The sequence below is a fragment of the Dendroctonus ponderosae genome, unplaced genomic scaffold (genome assembly GCF_020466585.1).
Source record: "Dendroctonus ponderosae isolate FM_Combo_2020 unplaced genomic scaffold, Dpon_F_20191213v2 Dpon_F_20191213_3, whole genome shotgun sequence".
Lineage (NCBI taxonomy): Eukaryota > Metazoa > Arthropoda > Insecta > Coleoptera > Curculionidae > Dendroctonus > Dendroctonus ponderosae.
The window spans coordinates 5,625,315-5,636,729 of record NW_026018508.1 but is presented as its reverse complement, the minus strand read 5'-3'; the positions used below and the strand labels follow the sequence as shown (position 1 = coordinate 5,636,729).

General features: G+C 33.1%; 1 protein-coding gene across 2 annotated transcripts in view; it reads right to left on the bottom strand.

Moving 5' to 3' along the window:
• LOC109540291 (signal transducer and activator of transcription 5B) overlaps window positions 1-11,415 on the bottom strand; it is a gene marked incomplete at its 5' end in the record, with an annotated part of 34,157 nt that overhangs the window by 8,590 nt on the left and 14,152 nt on the right. Inside the window, 1 exon segment of one of the 2 annotated variants that reach the window (XM_048664849.1) lies at window positions 916-8,268. Coding sequence (XP_048520806.1) covers window positions 8,133-8,268 — 136 coding nt within the window. 2 annotated transcript variants of the gene reach the window in all.

Below are 11,415 nucleotides of genomic sequence, written 5' to 3'. Positions count from 1 at the left end.
CGTGTAAGTAATTTGCAAAGTAAATTTGTCCTCCAACACAATTTGCTTTGACTAAAAACGGGGTTCTATTAAGTTTTGCTGATGAACCACATCGTCTAAAGGCTTTGTGCAACTTGACATTTTATGATGTTTTTGAGTGTACGATTTGCCTTTATCTTTGCCTCAGACGACCCTGATTCCAATAATAATAATAATAATCACATCAACCAATGCGCCCCGTTAAGCTCCGATATATGTTGTTTGTTAGTCTATCACAGGCTAACAAACAAGATTAAATATATGAAAAAATTACTTTTTGCTCGCCTCAGCTTAGATTTTCCTAAGCTTCCTTCCCTTTATACATATTTCCAATTGTTTTGTTGTTTTTTCCAGAATTAGAAATGTTTGACAAGTAATTCAGTCTGCATTAAATGCTATACAAGACAAACTATGTTTATAATATTGAATAATTTGTTGTCCAGTTTGTTCAGGGTACAACATCGGAACCGGTCTAACTTGTTGGTAAATTAATTATTCTGATTTTTGCAATGCTACTGCTGAGAGACATCGCGCTTGAAATGTTCTAAGAAAATAAAGGAAATACGAGTTGAAAAACGAAAATGGAGTCGTTTATGAACGACATATTGTTTAGGTTTGTAAAAAAAACTTAATAAATTGTTTACATTAATATTTTTCTGCTTTATCTTGATTTCTGCTTATAATTTGCAATCTAACGGGCACATTTTTAATGAACTATTCGCTTTTACAGTAGAAATTACGCAAAAACTTATCGATTCGTGTACCCTCGGAGACATATTTTTGAATTTCGGCTAGAAACTGACTTCTCACACATTTCACAAAATCCATTAGGTAAAAAGTAACTGGGTTGGTAATAATCCAAATTAACGGGTAAAGGCTGTGAGTAATCAAATGTAATTAGTTTCTTTTTATGTTTATTAGCAAAATTAATCAATCAATCTATTGATTTTTCAAGATAATACATATATTAATAGATGGACTTGATCCAGTTGACGATTTTCTCATTCGTTTTCTGCATGTAGGTACTTTTATCGATGTACTAGATCTGTTTGCATAAACATTGAAAATTGTTTAGGCGTGAATAAGGTTTGTACTTACTGTTGAAACAATTATTTATAAACCGCTTATAAAGATAAATTTGAACTTAAAACTAAATACTAAAGCAATAAAAAGTGTTTATTCTATAACGGACTGAATTGAAAATATCCGCTTTTGATATGTGAGGACTGTAAAGATTCAGATTGCTGTGAGGGTGGTGTATACAACAAAGTATTTAATGCAAAGTCTGAAATAAATCTAGTGAAACATTTAAAAAAATCATTCAGCCAGTTTTTATAATAAACACGAACATTAGCTTTTTTCGTGGAAGCGATTCCGAATCTATTTTTGCTCTAAACGGGGTGCAGGCTCAGTTCAGAACATTTCTAACCGCGAACGCCGAGTCCACTGTAAGACACCAGCTTTTAGTAGTACCAACAGTATTTTAGTAAAACGGATTTGCAGTGTTTACTTATGATCATGCTTTCCGTGAAAAAGTGGCGGTTTTCAGAGCAACTCTCAAGCTAAATAGAAACATCGAGCCATAAATTTGAATGAGGAAAAGGACGACGCGACTCAAGATACTTATCTACTGATAAATTCTTACTTATCTCGGATCTGTTAATATACGAATTTCGAATTCTAAACAGAATGCAGTGTTGGCACAAATTGAAGCACTAAAAATGTTGGCTACACATGTTATGGCTTTTTTTTCAACACGAAATAATCGAAAGTTATGTTATTTCAACGTTTTCCGACACCTGTTAAATCATCCAAATGTTCGGATCTTGTGAGACAACTGGGCTTTACAAGAAGAAAATTTACTACGACTTTTATTCTATTCATTAAAACAACGCAACCGGCGCGTGTCAGTCTCTTCAGTAAAACCAAACAAAAAATATTGAACGTACTGCACCGCTTAATATGACGCAAAGCCCATCACCTCACGACAACACTACACATGCGTGATGTGTACATCACAAAGTCATCTGTAATCCCCCTACTACACATCGCATATGAGCTTACTGCGCCAGTGCCTTGTGTTGGCGCACCAAGCCATTTTGGCATCATTGCGCCAACTCCTGAGCATTCACTGAGGTACCGCTTTCCACCGCAAAAGCCCCTAAGTATCCCGTCTATGGTAAGAAATAAAAAAATGTGTCGGTGCCAATGTTTTGGCACAACATCCCATGTTTTGCTTGTTCTGCGCTTGTCAGGACAACTAGTTATTTCTTTAATGTGCCTCTGGGCACATGCGATCAGTCTGGAACCAGTCCTGAATCGCTTCCGCGAATAAAGCTATTATTACATGCTGGTATTTTTAAAACAACTTAATAGTATAAAGTAAAACAAAACGACTTAAAACTGAATTACACCTTTAGCACAACACCACACCGCTAAATCGAATTTAAATTACTTGGAGTCACTGGTGAAACAATTCGTTTGCAAAATATACATACATATAATACACAGTTTTCAAGGGATGTTTGTACAAAGTAAGTCCATTTTATTAATAATTTTAAAAATGTAAAGGTTACGACTTGACCACATTTTAAATTAGTTTGTGTGGTGCACAAAACGTGAGGCAATTTTTTAAAACCTTTTAGTCACAAAATTCTTCCTTATTTCGTCAGACAAAATCTCTTAATTTAATTAAATGTTTTGAACATTAATGCATACAAGCACATGAAAAGCTGCATCAAGTAAAGAACAAATTTTCAGGCTTCTTTTAGCTTGTAACTTTTTTATTCGTAAAAAAACAAATAGAGGAATTAACAATAGGTTAATTCATGAACTTCTGTCTAAATACACATAAGTTGATGTGTTAGTTCTATATCTGTAAGTCTAGTGAAAACTAAACATACAATGGGTGATTAATTTTACCGGATTACCAAATATATTTATTTTCTACATTAAGATTTACCAAATAGCGTTCCTACTAATGCCAAAAATGATTCCAATGAATTCTACCAATGCAATTGTTTATAAAAATAATATGGCCACAAATTAGACACTTAATACAACTACTCTGTCGTTTTCAGTGATGAAGGCTTAAGAAATACTGTCACGAAATATTTCTTACATAAATATAAGTACATCTGATTAAACTTTATAAAATTTAGATAACGTTTTAATTCCTTAAGATCAATCGAGAACAATATGTAAAATCACAGTCATCAGACCAAATTTTTTTGCAGTCACAAATGCAGTTGATCATTAAAGAGGCACATTAACAGCCCACGTTTACTTACGATCTATAAATTGACTATCGTTATTTATTAATAAAATGCAACTTTTGTCAAATATAATACAAAAGATTGCAATTTCATTTTAACAATTGAATCTTCTACATTAAAATATGATATTTACAATAAATAACTTTCTTTGCCCTTACTCTGACATTTCTGAAGCCTACATACTTACTGGACGTGCTAACAGAGAACAATAATAGTTCCATTTATACCGTAATTCTAAGAGAACATATTTTAAATCAATCTAAATGATGTGTATATTTAATAATATACAATGGTTATTATTAATAATAATATAATAATTATTAAATATACATAGATTGATTGAAATATTAATATTTATGACAATATATACAATCTTATAACTTATAATAACGTAATACAGTTTTTAGAATCTGTATTGGTATGGCTAATATCTTATTGCGAAAAAATTCTTTGCTTACAACATGCTTTTGGTAAAGTTGCCGACATATCGCATTTTTCAAGACGCGTTCGGTTAAGGACGAGAAAGTAATCAGCGTCAATTGATCAAATATCAAATTGTACCGATTGATATTTTCACGCTACCATTTTGGAAAAAATGCGGTTATTTAAACATAGCCGTATGATATTATCTTGCATTGTTTATATTAGAGATGAGCTGAAGCGTGATTTTAAAATCACTGTTATAACTGCATGTGATTTCACTTGTGGTTGCCGTTTGGTGATATAGCAGCGTCATAAGGTGATGGGCAATTGTGCGTCACTTGGAAACAATTTTAGAACATTTGTAATTCATATTTTTAAAATAAAAATTATTTAGGTTTATCCTCCTCAGTTCCCAGGTATCATATGTGATACACGGGTTGCATTTTTTGCAGACGGTGTGTTACAAATATCACTGTTCTCAGTATTGTTCACATGTTTATAGTGAATGTAGGACAAAAAAGCTCCGCAAAAGAAGCTTACAAAAACAAGTAAGTAATTAATTTTTAAATTATATTTTATTTGATTTCGTCATTTTAAGGATTCGGAACAAATGTAATGTATTTATGTATTAAAAAATAAGTTTTTTAAGGATGATGGGGTCATTGTGGCGGGGTATCAGGGATGATACTGTGGGCGTAATGGTTTATTTAKATAATTGGGTTGTAAATAGATGTTAGCTTGGTTTTATTTTTTAACATTCTTTTTAGTAGTGTGTGTGCATAGRCGGAACTAAACTAGGATAGGGATTAAGGCGTTATTTCGWGTTTTGTTAATTGMATCTAAGAATTTTATAAAATAKAATTGTTTGTTTATTTGTAGAGCAGTGGCTCACACAACGTGAGCTAGAGGAAATTACATCCAACATAAACWTGGATGAATCGGACCTAGATCATGGTCTTTTGTCTGGTTCCAGTTAGGACGAAGACGAGGCAATTTAACAGCCAACGAATGTTCCAGATGTTGATGGAGATAGTGACTCGTCTGATRACAACGTGCCTCTTGYAAATTTCCTAACCACTTCAACAATAAGATGGGTTCGTGGTGACTTTYATGCCCGGCCAAGACAATTTGASCGTAATCGGGAAGTTAGAGACGTCAAGAAGCCAATTCACTATTTCAATCGATACCTTGGCGATAGTTTTTTTGAAGCAGTGGCAAAATATTCGAATATGCGAGAAGTTCTTGTTACCGGGAAATCCTTAGGTACTACTTCAAAAGAAATGAAAGTATTCTTTGCGTGCTGCATCACTATTGGAATTTACAAATTGTCTAGAAGAGATTCCCGGGTCCCTATTATTTCGGACAATATTTCACGAAACCGCTTTTATTTTCTCCGAACTCGTCTAAAGATAGTTGATGATAATGTGAGTAAAGAACAGAGAGAAGCAAACAGGTTTTAAAATATACGACCAATGTTAGACATCCAAATCACTTGAAGAGAAAATTTCCTACCACAAGAGGGATCGATCGACGAGCAAATGATACCATTTCATGGAAAAGTGGCCATGAAACAGTAGGCGCGTGGTAAACCTAATCCTGTTGGGCTTAAAAAAAATTGTGATGACTGCTACTGGAGGAATCCCTCTAGACTTTTAATTGTATGAAGGCAAAGAWCATACCATAGTGTCTGCTTTGATTTCTACACCGGAAAAACTGAATGTTGGCGGTCGAATGSTCCTAAAATTAACACATACGCTACCACAAGGAACATCAGTGTACACAGAGAGGTACTTTACTTCAATTTCGCTTATTGACACACTACTTTTGCGCTCTATTACAATAGCTGGAACCATTATGAACCACCGTATCCCTAAGAAAATAGTTTTCATGAAAGATAATGAGCCCAAAAAAGCTGGAAGAGGTTCCTTTGATATGCTAATCAGAGAAGATAGAAAATATGTGCAATAAAATGGTTTGATTCAAGAGCAGTTCATTTTGCATCTTCTGTTTCTGGCGCAGCACCTGTGTGCTCTTGCACACGGAGGTCAAAAGTTGAACGTAGATATTCAAGTGATCCAACCTGCAGTTGTGAAGAGTTACAACAGTAACATGAGTGGAGTAGATTTGCTAGATCGAGTTGTTAGTAATTATTCGATGCGCACAAAGACTAAGAAATGRACAATTTGAGCTATATTCAATTTTCTTGATTTTGTCAATGCAACTAACTAGCTTGTATGTGGGCTTGAATATCGCCAGGATGCTGCTGACGCAAGCATACAGCGCAAAGAGATATTAGATTATTTTAATTTTAAATTTTCCATGGCGAATGATTTGCTAGCTGATGGTATATCGAAGGATAGTGACAGTTTCGATACGGATTCTGAGAGTAGGAACGATGATATGCGGCCCCGGAATCGACGAAGAATAAGTTTAGATCGTAGCTCCAGAAGAAAACATGCAAAACATGTGCCAATAAATGTGACTGAAGCTCAGTTCACGTTCAACACGTTAAAATGTAGATAGCCTGGGTGTAAGATGTTAACATTTGTAAAATGTAAAACATGCAATGTTTTCCTGTGTTTCTCAATAAGACACTGTTTCTCTAAATTCCACGAAAACTAAATTTCATAAAAAAATTAGTCATATTTTGTTAATCTAAAGGATTTTGTCTTTGTGTTAAAAAAACAGTGTATTTCAACATTTTCTGTTAATAAAATAAATTAACCAACAAAAATTTGTTTGTCATTGTTGACTAGCCAGGTATCATATGTGATACCTTACTTTTCTGAAACATTTAAACCAAAAATATTTTTTGAGATGTTATGATATATGACTTGTTGACTCCCAAATAACTAAAAAAAAATCGGCGCCAGATTTTTAAGACTCCGAATCCAAATTTGGAAATGAGGAGGATACAACAAATAATATTTTATACTTACAAAAGTACAAATGATTTTAAGGACAAAAATCGAATTTTCGACCGATGAATATCCTACCTTGTATTCATTGTATCATGCGTCTAATGAATTGGTGCATACTGAAATACGATTCCCAACAAAATTAATAATCTTCAGGCTCAAGGAAACCCGAGAATGCAAGCTTTACATTGCATAGCGAACAAAATAATTTTATTTGGGTTCGTTCTTTCGCCGGGTCACGTGTGCAACATATGCACCTACTCACAACTCACAATAGTAGGGTAGCAGTGAAAATATAAGTAGCTTTTTGATATCACGTTTTAAATCACGGTTTATTTTTATGCTCGTCACATATTGTGACTGCAATTTGTTAATCACTGTGAAAAAATCACAGGTAGTGATTTCTTGTTCAACTCTAGTTTATTTTCTAGTTTAGTACAATTTATAGCACGTCTATAAAATCCGACACGTGACAATCTCAACCATTGCCACAATATATTCAATTTGATGAATATTAAAAATGCACGCAAAAAGCTTGCACATGTCGGTGAACCAACATTTTTGCGTGCTATAATATGAGCTCAGTTCATATTATAACACTACAATAGTATATATGTATATTGAGTAATATCAAATGTATATTACTATTTACGCGTTATATAACTTAATTAAGTTATAACGCATGTTGCACAGGGTGTCCCGGAATATGTGAGCATGCTCTCGGATTTGTACTGTGGACATTAAAAAAATATTAAGTTTCTGTAAAAAAATGACCAGCCTCTAATGGAGGCACCTGAGAGTCGATTTTTTTAAATAACTTTTAGAATACTTCATGCAATTTAATTATTTTTTCATGCAATGAACAGTACATCATTGCTCTTAAAAATGACACATGAAAACATTTTTAGCGTTTCGGTTTTAGCGTAGCCAGGGATGGACTAGGTGGAGCACAATAATAGTAATTTTTTACCCTTTTCAATGAAGACACAAAAATAATGTATTTAGGTAGCTTTAACCTGAAACTAAAAAAAGGCACTTGATTCATATCGATAAATAGAAAGGTTTTCGAAGATATTTTTATTATAAAAAATAACTATTAGTGTTCCACCTAGTCCATCCCTGGCAAACCCAAATTTTAAAAATATTTTCATCGGTCATTTTTAAGAGCAATGATGCTGTTCATGTATGAAACAATAATTAAATTGCATGAAGAATTCTAAGGTATTAAAACAAAAAATCGATTTGCACCTGAGATCATACAGACCTTCTGGTTCAGGAGGGAGTGTTATTTCCTAAATATGTTACAGGGAAAATTACTCTGGAAATTTTTTTATAGAAACTTGTTATGGTTTTTTAACGTCCCCTGTACAAATGTGAGAGCGTGTCCACATATTCTGATACACCCTGTATAAGTATACTATATATAATATATAGACTTATAATAATATAAGTTTAAAAAATTTGAATTATTATGAAGCAGGCCAGACTGCCTGCTCATTTATTGGTAGCCTATTATATCGCTGATGTTAATATCCATGGATGTGAGACTGGATTCGTCCAGGGCTTCTAGATATTCCATCCCGCTTGTCGAAGGCCCAGGACCAGTCGCTGATGTGGCTACAGACCCTCCATAGCTGCAAACAGAACATAACCAGACTTTAACAGAAAGCAAGAAATTGTAGGCTCACAGATTTAGCATATTTTTCATATCTATGCTGTGTTTAGTATATTTTTTATTAATATTTATAACTAATGTAATATCTCGTATTTAATAATTCGAATCAAAATAGCAATGCCATGACTCAAATCAGTTCTCAATGTGAGCGTGTACGACTCTCAGATTATTGTCTGGTGCGACTACTTAAATATCTTCTTTTGCCAAAGCAGTGCAGCGGAAAAAATAAAAAACGTCTTGAATATCCACATTTTCTTTAACTTTGTTCTGAATATCGGAGGTTTCCATATCGGAGTTTTGATGCACAAACGAAGAAACGTTATTTGAAAAAGTAAACAAAAGTTGTTTCACTTCTTCTTGGCCGATCAATTTTAATATTAAATCTAAATGATGAGCCCGGTCCAAATGGAACATATTGTGGAATGTGGCACCATTTTAAAATGTTGCCAGAAAAATCTATTTGTAAGCTATATACATTTGACAATACTATAAATTTAAAAGGGCGTTTAGAAATGAAAAAACATGACTTTTCTATTAACAGTAGATGAAGCGGAAATTGAGAACACGGTGATTTAGAAATGTTCAACGGAATAAGACCATGCAGGAGACAATTCTAGATTTCATCCGAAATCGAGATTTATTTCATTTTGCATTTAAATATATTCATTACTATGACGTTTAACACAGTTACTAGATAATAATTTATTCTATGGATCAGTTTGTTTTTGTTCAAAAACAAAGCATATTACGTAAAATACACCCGGTTCCAGAAGCGGGAAAAAGCTACATGGAATTATATTTCTAAAATTGGACAATTGCTTGAACCTCGTGAGTTTTTAGAAATAATTATTAATAATAATAAAGTTTTAGAAAAAAATTTATCTCTGACGTTCTGCAAGTGCAAATGCAGAAATATTTCGGCCTAAAAGCTCGAATAACAGTAATTGGAATTATTTTGTATTCATTCAACTAATCAGTTGCCCTTTGAGCGCGCCGCTAGAAAGACTCCAGCGATTTCAATTGATGAAAATATACCTAGTTTGTTTAGCAATAAACTATAACCGTTTTATCAAAATCGTCTGAATCGCTTATGATATATTAAACGACTTTTTTAGTTCACTTCTAAAAAATATCTAGCCAACTGATCAATTCACATTTAAGACTTCAATTGCAACCAGCGTTTTTTGTAGTATAATGATCAGTTTGTAGCTATTATAATCTAGCTAAACGATAATTCCCTAATAAAAAGCGTTATTTCCTATGACCCAAGCCGATCACTCACATTTTGTCTTTTGCCGATCCCAAATGCAACTTAAACAGTATTAGCTATTTGGCTTTCATTGCTTATATATGCAAATTAGGAACAATATTATTAAAATGTACATATTACTTATTTTCAGTTCTTCTCGAGCAGGTAGTGAGATTGAGAACATGCGTTATATATCATTATTTTTATTTCGCAGTGGCAATGTGGTGATAAAAAATTGTAGCGAAGGAGTAAAATTCATTTTTATTGAATACTTTTTTATCAATTAAATGAATAATTCATCATATAAATATTAAGGTTGTGCTGTTATTTTAACCATTATCATCTTTCAAACAGGTAAAGGGCAGCACTTTTATCGACTTGGAAGACGATCTATGTTGTGCTTTACAAGTTAGTTGTGCAAGAGTTGAGCCTTACTCATCAAGTTTCACTTGAGATGCTATGATTTTTCTTCTATTTTTTTCGCCTATTGATGCGGGTGGAAGACGTAGTTTGTTGTGGAATACAGATGGAAGACAATATTTTTTACAGATTTTAGGTTCAAATCTACGGTTAGAGTAAGTTTCATGCAAGAGGCTATTTTGTTATTAATACTATATAATAATTTAAAATACCCTCCTGCAAGCCAATGTTGCACAACTGGAATCCAAGACGATTATTTCATGGTTAGATATCATTTCAATAATCTATACTCAAAAAATAAAATGAGAGGAAATGGCGCCTCCCCTACTATTAGCTGGTGAAGTTGTTTTCTTGTTTTAAAAGTCGGTGCTGGAAAACCGTCAAAGATCGAAAAGATAAACGCTTCCACTGCGGCTAGTTGCCTCGAAGGATAAGATATGTATTGTATAAATAAATTACAAAATAACTATTTTTTCATAAAAGAAGACATATTTGCGGTGAAAGCCACCGCAAATTTTTCACCAAGTAGGGACTGACAATAACACTAATTAAAAATATGTGTTATAAAAAGAACAGGAAGGCATCGATTTGTGACTTGTTCTTGGCGATTGATTAATGGCAACAACACATTTTGGACAATTTCCTTTGAGAAACAAAAGCGTTTTCTAAAATCGGCTTCAGTAAATTTATCTGTAAGTATTACAGATGTGTTTAAGTATTTTCTATTCTCATATAACTGCCATATAACATAGCGGCTAATTGCCTCAGAAGATAAGATTTTGCATAAATCACAAATGAACTAATCAATAAATAATTTTTACTTACGACCACTGCTGAAAGTAGTATAAAACACACTACCTACCATCTAAGTAAATTCCATTTTACGCATTGTAAACCAAACGCACAGTTCTGTCCTAATTTATCACAATTTAAACGTTGTATCTTCTATTAAAAAATTCTTACCCTACTGAAGAGTCTGATGGTTTAAAAGCATGGTACATAATTCAAGTTGTAACGCATTTACGTACTCATAGAATTACGCACTCGACGATTTGCGGCATCGTGCGCAACTTTTCTATTCGTACGTAAATTGCTCTTTACAACTCTTATTATGTATTATACTATTTCATGGAAAAGACAAATTAACTGTATGTATGTATGGATGTATTGATGAAATTCCACAAAAAGCCTTGCTATTCTACCAAGAAAAGCCAAAAAGGCTTGTTTTTTTTTTAAGAAAAAAAGCAAAGCAATACTATTGTTAATTCGTTTGCTTGTTGAGCTGTCCAGTGATAACTGTTATTAAGTGCATAAAGTGTGAGAATGGTTTATTTTTTTGAAGAAAGAACTCTATTTTCTTGAAGAAGAGAAAAAGAGAGGTTGAAACGTGCACACGAAGAACGGTATTTATTTTATCGATCATCAGATCGAAAAGAT